Here is a 16,586-nt window from a genome sequence, read left to right on the forward strand (position 1 = left end):
AACAAGTGTTTTCTTTGATTGATTAGAAACTGTTCACATTCCAAGGACAAGTGACCGGAAACAACATCTTTGGCCAATTGAGTCCCTACGTCGGTCAATGTTCATGGTGACCCCAAGAGGGGACATCATGCCTATTCCACATACAAGAAAAATTGCAATGTTTGGTCCGGTTTAAAGTGCAGAGCAGTGAGAATTACAGAAAGAGGAGAGGAGTCAGCGAGGGCACAGGCTTGATCGTACAGCATTCATTTGAAAACCCAGAGACCTTGTTACACAACCTGAGTCATTGCCGTTTCTCTCCCCACCGCTTTGAATCCATAGCATGTTATGAAATAGAAAGCCGTCCGAGGGAAGTGCTAACTCTCTCTGCTTTCTGCCACGTCAGCTCAGTCAGGTGCTGCTTGAAGATGTGTTCCCCGTGCAAGAGGATGACTCCCTGATGTCTTCACATCCAGTGGTCGTCACCGTGTCCACACCAGCTGAAATAACGTCTGTGTTTGATGGGATATCATACAGCAAGGTAGGAGATATACAGCATTGGTTTGGAACATCCTTTGGTTGACCGACTTTTAGTCAAGCTCCTTTACCCGCTAAGCATCCTACCAGTCCTTATCTTGATTTTTTTTTTTTTGAGAGAAAATATGTCTTATTTTTCTGCTGTGTGGTCAGCGAGGACAGCCAACTAACTACATGGGCATTCTAATGGAAGAACACTTTGGTGTTTAGAACAAGCATTCAAATGCAGCTTAGTTGAGGGTGAAACCTTCATCCATTGTGTGTGTGTGGGGGGGGGAGGACGGAAGGACAGAGGGAGAGAAAGAGAGAGAGAGAGAGAGAGAGAGAGAGGGGTGGGGTTGCCTGTATTTTGTAGGCAAGGCATTTTTTTAGACTAAAACTGGATGAGACACTGCTAGGAATGTGCAGCCCAAGTTCCTGTGACATTCTCTCTCTCACGACATTTCCTACCATACCTCATCCACACGTGTTCCATACTTGTGCTAACATAACTTAAATCTGTGTAGTTTCCTGCCTTTGTTCCTCACAATTCAGCCATTGTATTAAGTTACTGAAAAGCTACTGTTATGGTGGATGAACCCCGACATGGTTGTTTTTATAACTATTAAAATGATGTTTATCAAAATCAGCCTAAGTAACAACAGTTACCACTCGAAGTTGATACCGTAATTTTCAGTGCCTCCTCTTACCCCTGTGGCATCTTTTCTGCCTTCTTTTAAATGATTGATTATCCGTCTGAGGAACTCACAAAGGAAGGCTCAGACTCAATTCTCTAAGTCCTGGATATGCCAGGGGCTTAAAATAGTGTCAGAAATAAATATGTTTCTAAGCTTTATTCTTACCGTGTCCAAATGCAACGTAAAATACTTGGGAAATTGTAGTGAAAACTACTAAGTGGGAAGGCAATATTTTCATGTATATTAGTTGAAAACTGATAGAAAAATCTCACAAGTAGGGTGTCTTAGTATTAACCCACATGGAAGATGCTGGGAATCAGCGCATGCCTCAAATTCTTGAGATATGTAAATCAAAATGAAACAAAACTTTTGATATAAAATAGTTACATATCTATCCATACTAAACTATTTTGATAGATATTTTCTTTTTCCTTCTTATAAAAATACTTATCGTTTCTTATGTGGAGGTATACTTAATAGTTTGCCAGAATTTCACCTTGAAATTAGCGCTTCAGCCAAGAATGTGCGGTGAGGACCATTTTTCTCTTCTTTCATTAACATATCGCCACCTGCCGTCTGACTGGGGGAAGTGCAACAACCATTTAGACACCATTTAGTCACCGACAGGATGGCAATTTGGGCAATTTTTCTTCACCACTTAGATATTTAGAAACACACATGGAAAGGGTGCTCTGTGTGTGTGTGTGTGTGTGTGTGTGTGTGTGTGTGTGTTATCATGGCACAATAAACTGTGTAATTCATCAGGATGATCTTCAAAAACACTGGAACACAATCATGAAATGTTGCCCTAATGCTCAGTGATACTGTTCCTTGCAGTTTCATTAATTTAATTGTTCTCTTCTTCCATCCTAGGGAGCTTCTATTCTGAGAATGCTCCAAGACTGGATAACACCAGAGAAATTCCAAAAAGGGTGTCAGGTATGATTGATTTTTTTGACGGCGTCAAAAGTAAACTCTACTGATACTCGGCTGACAATTGTGGCTGGCTCATTAAGGACAACTGCTTTTTTACTTTCACTGAACAGGGACAGATAAGCAAAGATAAGGGTGTGATAAAAGATAAAGGATGACTTTACGTCAAGTTAAGGCTCTATATTTCATCTGTAACGATCATTTACCAGAAATGTCATGGGGAAATTCAAGTGGATCTCTTACAGATGCTGGATACTCTTTACATGTGTGGATACTCTTTACATGTGTGGATACTCTTTACATGTGTGGATACTCTTTACATGTGTGGATACTCTTTACATGTGTGGATACTCTTTACATGGCTGGACCTGCAATGAAAAGATAGCCTAGACCAGGTAGCTTAAACAAAAGAAACTTATTTTCCCACAACACTGGTAAAATCCAGGGTCAAGGCGCTGCCTTTCAGTTGCTGGTGAGGGTCCTTTTGTCCTGTGGACAGCTCCCCTGTGTCCTCATGAGGCACAGAGGACAAATATTTCTGTATCTTTTGTAAGAGCGTGGGTCTTACCATGAGGTCACTTTCTCATTACTTCATGATAACCAGAATGCCCTTCGAGGCCCAGATGAATTTAGGACATAATTCACTACATGGCCACACGACAGAGACATTTAAATCTGTCTTTACTGGTCTTCCCACTCGGAAAGTAGAAAGCCTTTTCCTTATTATTGATTTGGAAGATCTTTAATATAAACAATCATATTCTTATAAAGTCAGTGACTATGGACACCTTTGACCTTTGGGAAGATCTATAAGAATTCATTTCTGATGTTCTGCAGACATCCTATGTTAACACACTACTCCATGGGATGTTTCAGTTCATGTTTGTTCTAGAATGTCCTATGCCAATCGTCTCAGAATTTGTATCTCCTGATCTTTATTGAGGTTACTATAATGTGTCTTTATAGCTGCCCCGTCTTCTGGTTGGGCCCATTCCCACCTAGAAATAGAATCACGTTCCAGCTGCTCCCCTTCTCTCTCCAGCTTCCATCTGTGACAACCCAGGGATTCGATACAGCCATTTCTAGTGGCTTCTAATCCATAGAGCATAAAAGACAACATTTGTACACAGATTATCAGTTCTTTGTCATGCTGTTTTCTAGGATCATGGCACCTACAGGACAATCCCTCCCCCATAGCTCTCCTGTTGCCATGTCTTCATAGGTGATATTTATTTAACCCTTTGATATCTTAAAAGGTAGTGGTCCCTATTTTGGACAAATAGTAAAATGCCTATGTGTCTATTAAAACAAGAGAAGAAAATATTTAGAAAATATTTAGGGTACATACAAAGATATTTTGTTCATTAACAAAATATCCTGTGGGGATATGTGGTGCAGCAGCTATGAGCATGTAGAACTCCCTATGAGCTTCAGACTCAATTCTCACCACTTCTCTATTGCGAGCATCTTCATGTAGACCCTGTATCCCATGCCCTTAGGTGTGCTTCAGTGCCTATAGAACTTTTCACATATTAGGAGATATAGAAGATGTTTGTTGAGTGAATTTCTATAATGTATAGGGTTGGACATATAAATAAATAATAATAAAAAACTCTGGGCATGGTGGCACACACCTTTAATCCCAGCATTTGGGAAGCAGAGGCAGGCATATCTGTGAGTTCAAGGCCAATCTAATCTACATAGTAATTTCAGGTCAACTAGGGCTACACAGTGAGTACACAGTGAGACCCTATCTCAAAATAAATTAAAAAATACTAAAAAGCAAGAGAAAAGAAAACGTGCCTTAAAAACTTATTACATTTCTAATCACATAGTGTTCATTTTAAACTGCTGTTAAGACATTCTCAGTATCTTAAGAGCTGAGTTTAAACTAAATGTTCCTTCATACTAATTTTTGTAGAGAACTATCAGAAAAGTAAACAGCCAGGAATAACCACTCAATAAATGCTCAGACCATTCAATAAGTTCTCAGTCCTCCTTAACCTAATGTGTTGTCATTAACTTAAAAAGCCTCACCTGAGACTAATATTTCTCAAGTTACAACAGTCTCTAGCCATGACTACAAATGGTCCTACAAATTTAACCTGGCTCAATGGCTAATAGGCAGTATGTCTTATACAATTAAAGAGTTATGGAGTGGACATATTTATAGAAATTTAGAGGAAAAAAACCCATCAAAGCACTTTTTCTTTCTTTCAATTTTCAAACCAAAACTGGTATTAACAGGTATCTGTGTAGCTCTGAGATCACCTGGGACATTCACCCTGTCACCCGACTCACCCTTGAACACACCTGTCATCACACCATGGCTGTTGCCCCAAAGTCCATGGTCTGGGAAACTGGAGTTCAAGGACTTTCCTTTATAAATTCTAGCATTCTACCCAGGCTGATTCTCCATTAGGAAAAGTGGGACTCTGAAATTTGGGTCGACCAGTTATCTCCTTTTCTGTGTTCATCTCACCAAGTACAGCGTCACACAACAGAATGATGCTGTCATTCACTGAAAGACTCCTGGGCCACAATTGTGCATTGTAAAGGTGCAATAGACGGTGAGACATTAGTTAAGAAATGTTTGAGAAATGTATCCATCTTCTCTTGTTCTACTATTACCTGGGTAAAGATGAATGGCTGATCTGGGAAGGCCTTTCCTTCCTAGGACACAAACAGCACACACTGTTTCTTTTCCTTCTGTGCTCACCAGTACCAGCTAACAAGGGAGCTATGGCCTGGCTTGTCGTGTGATTTAGACTTAAAAGTTAACATGACTGTGATAAGGAGAAGAAAGGAAATTCTGAGTGTTGACTGTTAGGAAGCATTGACCTGGCAAAGATAAAAGTGGTACTTTTTGGTACCGTTTATGTAAGCTTCAATCTGGCTTCTATTTCATGAGAAACAATAAACTGCAATGGAGAAGAAGGAAGAGGAGAAGGAGGACGAGAAGGAGGAGAGGGGAGGAGAGGGGGAGGAGAAGGAGGAGAAGGTGGTTGTGGAGGAGGAGGAAGAGGAGGAAAAGCCAAACCAATACCCACACATTGACCCAGCAGACAGACAGATTCCTGCTAACCAGTCTCAGACGCTCCTCTCTTCCTCCAAGGACACAGGCATTTGGCCAGGGCCATTTCTTTCATTACAAAAACAGGAGCATTATATTAAGTAATATTTAAGGCCCTATCTAGTTCCAAGATGGCTCGCCTATTTCTCTGCTGAAAAATGTTGCAAGTGTACAAAAAACAAACAAACAAACAAACAAACAAACAAAAAAATATTTGGCAGCATAGACACAAGGTCAAGGCCAGCCTGGACTACACAGGGAAATTCTGTCTCAAAAGTAAACAAGAATCAGCAAAACAAAACAAAACAAAAAAACAACCCACTGAGCAAATGAACCCCTCTACGATGCTTTTATGAAGGCATTACTCCCTAGAAGATGGTATTAACCTGTAGCTACAGTTAGAACTGTTATTATATACTAAGTGTTACTATATACTAAGAGTCTGGAATGAATATCAGAAACACACTTCTTCCTTCCTTTGTCTGCCCTCTGGTGGTACTATTGAGTAGTGAGTTAACCAAAAGAATTAACATAGGTGCAGGATTCCAAGCCAGCCTCAGCCCTGTTTGGAGGGGTTCTGGGATTGAAAGTTTGTTTTATCTCTAAGTGCCCAGAACAAAGAAGAGTCTAGAAGATAATGTGACCTAGTTATAGTGCTTCCTGAAACTTTAAAGCAACTTAGAAATTAAATGTTACCTACAAAGTTACGCACTGGGAACACTTGAAAAGTTTGATTTCTAGGTAAGATTCCCACACATTAAATCGCACAGGACAGGGAGAGAGCAGAAACACTGGCAAGTCTCCAGAAGACCAACCCCCCAGCATTGGCCAGGTAAGGGATGAGAAAAGACTGAGATAGCTCTCTGGGGGAGGGGGGCTGTCTCAGTGCTTCTGAAATTCCCATGCAGAGATCTTGTGAGCAGAACTTCCAAAGGGACAGCTTTCTATTTAAAAGATTTATGTTTTAAAAGTATTTGAAGAATAAAGACTTGCTCTCCTAAGTGAGTAACTTCTCCTATCTACTCATAACCACCTTGATCATTATTCAAAAGACGTCATGCCTGTTCACTTCCTTAGCATGGCGAATTCGACCCACTACCATTTAAGTTCAAGAACTGAAGAAGTGTCCACCTTTAAGACGGCTGAAAAATGGAAACAATACTTAATAATATGAAAACCAAACAGCACTGAAATATCAGTGTCTGGAAATACTGTTTTACTGCAAGAAAGCCATTGCTGTTTCTTGGATGGTGTGTGTGTGTGTGTGTGTGTGTGTGTGTGTGTGTGTGTTATCTCATGCCATGGAAACACCAGGAGCAGTTATGGGAGGTTCGGGTGAAGGAAAGCCAAGACTGGCCTTTAAAGCACTCATCTTTTACAGATTTACTTGAAAAAATTCCAGTTCGCGAATGCAAAAACTTCCGACTTTTGGGATTCACTGCAAGAGGTGAGGAAGGCCATGTCCGCAAACCTTTCTTCGTTCAATTCCGAAGTGATTTACATTTTAATATCACTAATTATTTTTAATGTCCCCTCATTTACAAATTAATGGAGCTCCATTGTCCTCCCAACCACAGGCAAGCAATCTGCCAGTGAAAGAAGTGATGGACACCTGGACTAGCCAGATGGGTTATCCTGTGGTCACTGTGAGTGGAAGGCAGAACATCACCCAGAAACGCTTTCTGTTGGACTCCAAAGCTGATCCTTCACAGCCACCGTCAGAGCTCGGGTAAAGATGACTCACTTTAAAAGAACAGGAGAAATTATTCAGCAGAAATACTGCTCGTACACTTAAGCCTTCGTGGTATGATTGGCATATGACAGTGTAAAGGTACAGCCTATAGGCAACAGAGAGTTCAAGGCTAGCCAAGTAGCAGAACTGAGCGTGTGCCAACGTTTATCTTCTATGTGGACGTGGACATCAAAGAATAAAAGAGTGGAAGCAGTGGAAGAAATAAAGTCGGGATGGTGTTGAACATGAGTGGGCCTGGCTGTGGGCAGTATGGAATGCTGGGAGAAAGGCTAAAGGGAAAATCGTGGTCCAAAGGGAACTGGGAAAGATGCTGACAGATAATTACAGTGACCTCCCTAGGCAGGTTTTGCGCTTACAGTGTGCAGTGCACAATAAAGAATACAGAGGAGCTGAAAAATGGATTGAGTAGTGAGTCCAGGCTGTGCCGTTCGGACCTACTCCTCCGCTTCATTCCCACCCATCACTCTTGCCCTCACTGTTAGAGAACTCTCAACTGTCTGGCAGTGACAGCAGGCAGGAATCCAGATGGCTTGTTCCCCACCTCCCTCCAAATATACTAAAACAGTAGAGGACAGCCAAAGACTTCCACAGTGGAGGCTCTGGAGCAAAGCCATCCTTGCAAGGAGCATGGGCTGGGCTTCCCCTATGACTGCTCAGGGAGAGGCTTGTTTCCAAAACCTATCTTCCTCCTCTGTAGAAGGGGTAGCATCCAAGCCCTCAAGAGTAATCAATTCTGTTTTGAGAGATGATTTAGTTGGTAACAGACATGCCATGCAAGCTTGAGGGTCCAAGTTTGCATCCCTAGAACCCATGTGAGGCCAGATAGAGCAGCATGCACTGGCAGCCCCAGTACCTCTATGGTAAGACGCATAGTGGCCTCATGACATTCCCCGGAATCCTCAGCCCGTCCGCATACGCGAAAGTGGACAACAGAGAGACCTTGTCTCATATACGGTGGATGGTAAGGATCCTCTCACGTTCACACAAGTGGATATGCACACCCACACACAGACAGATGCACACAACGTACATGCAGACTCAGAACAACAACGTGATCAACTCAACTCTCCTTTCTTAAATATGAATAGACAGTGGAGAATTAGAAGACACATGAAAAATGGCTAAGCATGAAAGCTTAAACCATCCAAGGTGGACAAATGAAAAAGTCCCGACTCTATGGACATTAATCAGGAACTAAAAATGGAAAGAAAAAAAAAGGAAAAAAAGAAAGAGAAAATTATAAGAAATATTCAGACTTTAAAAAAAAAAGCTATTGTGCTTATTGTACAAGACATAGTGCCTTCGAAAGGCAAATTGAGAACCCAGAAGGAAGACTAAATTTTTCAATGAAGTAAATTTGGGAGAAATTCTCCAAAAATGTAAAACTGACACAACGAGATGGTAACTATGAAGAAAGCAAACCTAAAAGCCTAGTGTCCGAAGAAGGGGTGAACAGCTAGGCACAGTGGCAGAGTCTGTGGGCGAGTGATAGGACCTGACCCAGTGTGGCAGGAGCTGCATCCTTCCCAGCTGGCAGGGATACTGTGTGTAGCTTGTCCTTGGGTCCCATGGGTGTATCACATGGAAATGAACAAACTCTGTGAATTGACCTCTGTGAATTGAGAACTGGTTTTGAAGTCCTCAGTGGCTAATTGCATGTCACAGAACAACAGTCACACCAAGAAAGGTGGGGCGAGACTCTCCCCTAGAGGTCCACGTGTGACCCAGAGAGAAGCCTGAGAATGATTTTATTTTGAAAATGTTTACTGTTAAAGGGAAACAGAAGTAGTAACATGAGGGAACTAGCCCGTGCCTCTCGTGGTTAAAGTAGAACATATTGGGTAATGTTAGTCAAGTTAAACTGAAGAGCCAGGCCAGAAGCTTGTGCCCAAGGGAGGGATATGACAGCCTAGGGTTTTCAGCACCAGCTCTTCAAACTTTTTATTAATTATGAACTTATGTACAAATTGCCCAAGGCAAATTCCCCTGACCATTTAAGCAGCACTTCACTTTGAAATTTAATCAAGTTATCTTATATATAACACATAAACTTATACATGTGACCAAGTTCATCTAAACACTTCTAATTAAAACTTTATTTCTAAGCCAGACAGTGGTGGCACACACCTTTAATCCCAGCACTCAATGGGGACAAATAGACAGATTTCAAGAGTTTGAGGCTAGCTTGGTCTACAGATTGATTTCCAGGATAGCCAAGGCTATATATAAAGATATCTTGTCTCAACAAAAAACCCCCAAACTAGTAATTTCAAAGTATGAAGATTCAACTAAGATGTACAAATCTGTATCATCTACATTTTTATTTCTTGTATATTTTTTATAAATCTCAGTGGCTTAGAGGGGGAGGGCACTGGCAGCCAAATCTGATGACCCACATGGAAACCACACAGATAGGAGAGGACCCGCTCCAACAAGTTAGCCTCTGACATCCACATGTATGCCCCTCCAGATGGAATAAATAAGTAAATAAGTGCAAAAGACATTAAACCCACGTGTAGAGGAGGTCAAAAGACATTTTCGTCATGTTAAAACTAAAGCCCACAATTTTACCAAACAAGATTCTCCCCCTAATATTAAACATGGCCACCGAGTTAAGATGTTTGGAGAATTTTAACTGAAACCCAAGCCAATATGTTATCCTCTTTAACTGGGTAGCTTTTTAGAAAATGCCTTTAATACAAAGCCAGTAAAGTGTGATCATCTCAGAACTTACCACAGTATTAGTATTAGACTTAGTATGTCGTTTGTATGTGCTTGGCCAAGGGAGTGGCACTATTAGGAGTTGTGGCCTTGTAGGGAGTAGGTGTGGCCCTGTTGGAGTAGGTGTGTCACTGTAGGTGTGTCACTGTAGGTGTGGGCTTTAAGACCCTACTCCTAGCTGCCTAGAAGTCAGTCTTCTAGCAGCCTTCAGATGAAGATGTAGAACTCTCAGATCCTCCTGCACCATGCCTGTCTGGACACTGCCATGTTCATGTCTTGATGATAATGGGCTGAACCTCTGATCCTGTAAGGCAGCCCCAATTAAATGTTGTCCTTATGAGAGTTGCCACGGTCATGGTGTCTGTAAAGCACCAGGGTGCAGTAAAAACTTAACTAAGACACGTAGTCATCATCAAACTTTGTCCCAGGGCTGTAGACACGTGTGCACAGTTACAGAGTTACTTTGCATACTAACTCATATCCCTCACTCCACCCCACAATGACGGGAAGATAATCAGACTATCAGGACATCAAACACTGGGACTAGCCCCAGGGTCACTGGATGCAGTAACTATTCTAAGGACATCATTCTGGTCCAGCTGAGCCCTCCCAAAGTGAATATTGGGTAGAGTGCGGTGTCATTGCACATCATCTGTCCCTGCGCATTGCTCCAGCCCTACCCACACCCCACTTGTTATAACTCTCCTTTATACTTTTAACAGTTTGAGTGGCCTGCCTACTTCCAGGCACCGTGTGGTCTCCACTACTGCTCAATTCTTACTGCCGAGACTCTAGCACCTCTTTTGTGATGATTTTGATGTTACTCGGTGTGATTTCTATATCATTGTACGTCACATGTAAAGTATCACAAGGTCAATTATATGGGAGAAGTTACTACAACATGAAGGAGGAGAATTACCGGACATGAGGAAGGTATTGTGGAAGCTTTAATAACTATTAAACTGGTTTCTTTGTAGATACCAGTGTGTCTCAGAAAGCAGATTGGCCAACTTGCATACTACTAGACCTTTTCAATGGTAAATTTCCAAGTCACTCCTCACCTGGGTAACAAGCATCCAGTGAGAAGTTTTACAGTAACTATTCTCTCCTGTCCTACTTGAGAACTGATTGACTGAGCCTCGGTTCATTAGGAGCAGGGCCTGGGGAGTGTACAGGAGACTTTGTTTCCCCAGGATTTACTGTTTACAGTGAGAAAAGGGAGTGATTATAGCTTGTAGGCAGAGCTTCCAGGTCGAAAGCTGTCACGTGTATATACAGTGCACCACCAAGCACCGATTAAGTGGATAGAGCTGTTGACACCCTTTGGATCTTTGTATCTATTTTATGGGAGGGAAATGTGAAGATCGAGGCAGAAAGCGGCTATGCAACTCATTCAAGGTTGCTCAGAGAGGAAGTGATGGGACCGTCATTTGAATGCAGGCAGACCAGCTACAAGGCTGCATAGGAAGACTGGGGAAGTGGGCAAGGGAGGCAAGGGAGGGAAAGCCTGGGACAGGGATGCAAGCCACAATGGAGGGTGGAGATGTTGTTGGCTAGGACAGTGAGAAATCAAGGGACCCGAGGGAGAAAACTGACAGATGACATTTGTATTTTCCCAAGTTCCCTCCAGTGACAACATGTGCATTGGATGTTACAATGAGTAAGGCAACAACATCCTCTGTCTTGCAAAACAATCTTCCACTAGGCAGGTTTCCCAGCAATTGTTTCCTCATGTCATGGGTAGCCACTGATTTATTAAGCAAAGACAGCTCTTGCTTTGTTTGAGCTAGAGGGATTGGAGTAACAAACAAACAAACAAACAAACCAGAAATAAACCTCGTTGTTTATCCATTCTGGTCTATATAGACCCTTCTCTTAAAAAATTACAACCAAGTGAACCAAACACATCATGTTACCATAAAATTTTTAAATTTTATTCAGCAAGAGAGTACAGTTGTAGCATTGATACTTAATCTTTTTCTTAAGTTTTTAACCAGATATTGTATGCATCTTATTGTGATTCCTAGAGGCATGATTTTTATCCTCTAAAATTATCATAAAGTAGATTTATTTGTGTTGGATTTATAAAATAGAATTATATACTCACAGGAAAAGAAACAGAAAATCGGCTCTTCCTTCCTCACTGAGAACAGTTTGTTACAAATCAATAGTAACTGAACAAAGAAGCAAGAGATTTCCAAACAGAAACGAGCTTTCCTCCTGTTTCTCCTTATCAGAATATTAGACAGCAATAAATACTTTCGGGCATCCTGCTCTCTTGTATAATTAGCATATGTGAATAAGAATGTCTAAGCAGCACATTGTGGGCAGGGCAGGACGGGCCCTTTCCTTAGCTCCCCCTCTTCTGAGTTGCTCTTTTGTGGTAGGCGAAGATGCTCTCAGTTACACTGGGGCTGACTGACCTCTTCTGAGTGTGTCTTTCTGTTTGCTTAATCCAAGATTAGGAGAAGCATAGAGCAGAAAGTTCTCTCATTCAGATGAACCCTATGTGAGTCATATTGTGGTCTCCACTATCTCTTCAAATGTCTCATCTCTGTGTGTGGGATTTCTTCCTATCAGGACCTTGGGTGCCCATTCCACATTAAGAGACAGAAGATTGGGAGTAGGTGTGCCATCTTAGAAGATTAAGTCAGGGTCAGTGGCAAAAATTAGACTGGCCATATTTAGCCTGGATGGAGCCAGTAAGACAGTCAGAACATTAATTACACCTTCAGGGACGATCCCTGATACTGCTGAATTTAGATAACATGTAACAGCCTTCATTTACTTGGCTTCTGCTCTTGGACATATTATGTTCTCAAATCTTTCTCTTTACTCAGCAGAGATTAGGTACAATATCAGGATTCTAAAATTAGAAGAGAGTAGTAGCGCCACTGCCTTCCTTCATTTTGACTTAAGACACTCTTAGACATCCCAGGATAGCATGTTTTATATCTGTTTCCAGTAACGCATCTTCTACCAGCCTTTAGTGTGGTAGAGTCCCAGGGAGGAGAACACCCTATATAAAGACTGTGCTCATAGATCATGAAGCCCCCAGCTGTTCCGTGTTGGGTCAGGCTGGCGCTAGGGAAGATGGGGAAGACCGACTGTTCTTCCGGTTAGCACTGCACTAGCAGCACGGCAATAATATAGAAAGGGATTTGTTACAATCTGCTTTGTTCCTCTTCTGAGAAGCTGTAGAGCTCCCTAAAAACAGACCTGGAGATGGCAAGTGAAAGTGACTTCTTAGGAAGGCGGAGGGAGCAGGGGTGGGGGTGGGGGTGGGGGTGGGGGCAGCTGCAGGGGTGCTGTACGAAGCTGGATCTGTAGAGACTCGCTGGCTGCCAACTACAGGGAAGCTCTGGAGCCTGCTCAGATGTACTTGGCAGATTAGGTAAGATAGGTTGTCACCACACCCATCCACCATGAAGGAAGAAGGGCCACATTCAGAGAAATATGTTTCCTGGATCTTTGGGCTTTCAGGCTCCAGCAGCCTGAGGGCATCTGCCACGTAGTCAGTTTGGAAAGCATACCCAGTCAGGGAGGGGAGAGAAATGTAAGGAGGTGGCATTGGGTGAGCCTGAAGCATCCACAACAGTCACTGGAGAGCCAAGGGAGCCATTGGTCTCCTGAACTATGTAGCTATTCTACTCGAGACAGGAGGGTGGCAAGTTCAAGACTTGCCTGGGCTGCAGAATGAGTTCAAAGCTAGCCTGGGAAGTCTAAAAAGGCTTTGTCTCAAAATAAAAAGTTAAGTCGTAGCTCGTTGCTAAAGGGCATCCTTGGTGTGCTGGGGGCCCTAGAATCAACCCTCTGATTTCACAAAACTGACACAAACAGTAGAATGAATTCGGCACCCCTTTCTCCTCCACTGATGTGGCTGAAATACTAAATAGCAAAGGAGACCACTGAAATAAGCTTAGGGGGTGAGTTTCCCTTGCAGCACTGATGTCATGGCTGCAGTTAGTTACTAAGCGAATTTTAGAGATGAACGCGTAATGCTTAGTGGGAAGGAAGGCAGAATTTCAATATAATTTGATAAAAAAAACCCAAAAAACAAAAAACACCATGCTAGAACCTACATAGGCTTGAATGCAGAGGCTCTCCGTATTATGATGCCAAATGCTACATTTATACAAGTTGTGTTGTGCAAAAATATTTATTTCAAAGCATTTTTTTACTGAATATTGGATTTTCTTCTCCCTTATCTAATTTTACGTAAATTTTGTGGATTTATAGAAACTGAGAACTCTGGCATGACCTATCTTTGTCCCTGAAGTACATTTTATAGACTGTATGAGTTGTGTACTACGCACTGCCAATCATTTATAAGAAAAAAATGTGTTCATCGGTTGATTTTGATACTTAAGCTTCTCATGATTGAGTGTTTCCTTCTTAAAATTTTTAGTTACACATGGAATATTCCAGTCAGGTGGGCTGATAATGACAACTCGAGGATCACCGTCTACAATAGGTTAGCTGAAGGAGGTAAGTATTTACTTAACACATTCATTTCTTCTATGAATTGATGCATTTCAGGAAACAAACAGAAACACAGCAAGGCAGCGGTTCAGCCAAAACTTGTGAATTTCCGCTGAAAGTCATCTCTCAGCTAACTTACCCACAAGTCTAAACTTTTGTCTACGATGAGAACTTCCTCACCTTGACACGATCCTTTAGTGATTTATCATGGCAGACAGGAAAAAATTGCCAGAGCCAAAGGAATTTTACTTACCTGTCAATCACTGGGAAATCAAGCCATTAGGTTCCGACATTTCCTGGCTTCCTCCCTGCCCCCACCCTTCCGTCCTTTCTTCCTTTTCTCCTCTCTCTTCTGTTCTTTATATCAAAGAAGGAAGACATTGAAATTCTTAAAATATTACATGAATGGCCTGCTTTTTACATGTTTTCTCCCAGTTAGAAAAATCAGCTGCAGATGTGTTTCTTCTTCTCTCTCCATTGACTTTTCTTCTCCTTATTTTAAAATATTTAGGGTTCTTTAGAACCGAGGAGGTGTTATTACAAACCTTCAGATTGTTGGGGGGAAAACAATAAGTAAGAGAGATTTTAGCATCAATCTCAGGGGAATCTTCCTCTTTTGTTTGTTGGTTTGGGTCAGGTTTTTTTTTTTTTTTTTTTTTTTTTTAGGTATTTTATTTGTGCACTTTGCCCTTCTAGCTAGAATTCAAGTCACTTGAGAGCAGAGACCATCTTAGTACATCTTGTATCACATTTATTAAGTCATGGAGAATCTTGCTTTTTATGCTTTAACCATCGTAAGTGTTTTGTGTTGCAAAACACTTCTCATCTAAGACAAAATGGATTTCTTCTTTCTGTCCCACGAGAATGTGGTCTAAGAAGAGTGTATTCTGTAGGCTTTCTCTGGGGTTTCTTGAAGCTCAAAGCATCTGACATTCCTTTACCTCTACCTGGTTATTTGTCCTCACATTGCCCATCTCATGTGGATAACCTGAGCTGGGGTTTTAGTTCAATTGGTCCAATGCTTATCCAGCATGCACAGAACTCTGGGTTCAGTTAGCAGCACCACATATAACGAGATGCAGTGGTGAGCAACTATAATCCCAGCATTCAGGAACTAGACGCAAAAGGATCTCAAATTCAGGGTCATTATCAGCTACCTAGTAAGTTCAAGGTCAGCCTGCAGTCAAGGGAAGCTTGTATGCAGCTCTGCCTCAAAATACAAAATTTAAAATAAAGTGTATCATCCAACCCTCTTGGATAAGTTCATAGCTACATGCTAGCATCATCTGTCCTTCACATACCCAAGCCTCAAGCAACTGCTGAACTTATGCCAGTGAGAACTTAGCTTATTCTGGAGATCAGTTTTGTGAATTGGTATAACAGTGGTTTTCTACTGTCTCATTTCAATTAACATAGACTTTCCAGGGTTCATTCATGTTGCGGCAAGGATCAATCTTTCCTTCCCTTACATAATGATAATAGATATATGTGTATACATATATGCATATATATGTATATATAATTCTATTTTCATATGGATATGTCTTCTCTTCTTTACCTGTCCTTCTTTTGGATCTTTTAAATCCTACAGAATACTGTTAGAATCGTTTGTGCAGTAGTTTTTCTGCCTTGGGTGTTTTTCATCTTTGCTATTTCTTTTTTCTTTTTTTTTTTGCTTTTATTATAAACTCTCTTACATGTTCAGTTCTAGTGTCAGCTCTCCCATCTTCCTATTATGAAGTTAAAACTCATCTCTGGGCTGTTCCTGACAGAAAACATATTCATAGGACACCAGGAAACCACACCTCCTCCATAGGACACCACACCCCTTCTTAGGAAACCACACCCCCTTCATCGTTTATGCTAATCATTGTGATGACATTGTGGCCAATGACTCTGGATCCTTCCAGAAATCCCAAATCGATGCCTTTTTGTCTCAATACACCACATGTGTACGCTGTGATTGAACTCTAAGCTGAATGTCTTTTGGTCTGTCTGTTGGCCATTTTCCTACTCACAGGCCCATGTGCCAACAGAAAATGAAGAGGGCAGAAAGAGAAATAATACAAATGTCCCCTGTCACTAATAAAAAGCAGAACAAGAATGTTGGGATATTGACCCTCAGCTAAACCGTTGGTCACTGTGTTCAGCTGAGGGTCAGAAGACTATCCTGGCAGTCGCTTGATTTGCTCTTTACCCATTTAAAAACATGAATAATTCATCCACTCTAACACTATTTTTTCCCCAGTGTTTTGATGGAGTGAGCATTTCATATAAGAGAATTTTGTAGATAGTAGAAGCTCACTCAAGTGCCTCAGAAAACAAATATCAAGAGTTCAGAACAAATATTCTTCTAGTATTTGTTATATATTTATTAGAAAGAATTTCTGGAATATTCAATCCTTAATTCATTAGTTCATTCTTTGAGGCA

At 41.4% G+C, this 16,586-nt stretch overlaps 1 protein-coding gene across 1 annotated transcript in view; it reads left to right on the forward strand.

Moving 5' to 3' along the window:
* Enpep (glutamyl aminopeptidase) overlaps positions 1-16,586 on the forward strand; it is a 71,902-nt gene that overhangs the window by 27,365 nt on the left and 27,951 nt on the right. Inside the window, exons 7-11 of the mRNA XM_021157699.3 lie at positions 386-520; positions 2,067-2,132; positions 6,581-6,646; positions 6,777-6,928; positions 14,082-14,161. Coding sequence (XP_021013358.1) covers positions 386-520; positions 2,067-2,132; positions 6,581-6,646; positions 6,777-6,928; positions 14,082-14,161 — 499 coding nt within the window. The remainder of the gene's footprint in view (positions 1-385; positions 521-2,066; positions 2,133-6,580; positions 6,647-6,776; positions 6,929-14,081; positions 14,162-16,586) is intronic.

Source organism: Mus caroli, unplaced genomic scaffold (genome assembly GCF_978045245.1).
Source record: "Mus caroli unplaced genomic scaffold, Mus_caroli_1 scaffold_3, whole genome shotgun sequence".
Taxonomy (NCBI): Eukaryota; Metazoa; Chordata; class Mammalia; order Rodentia; family Muridae; genus Mus; species Mus caroli.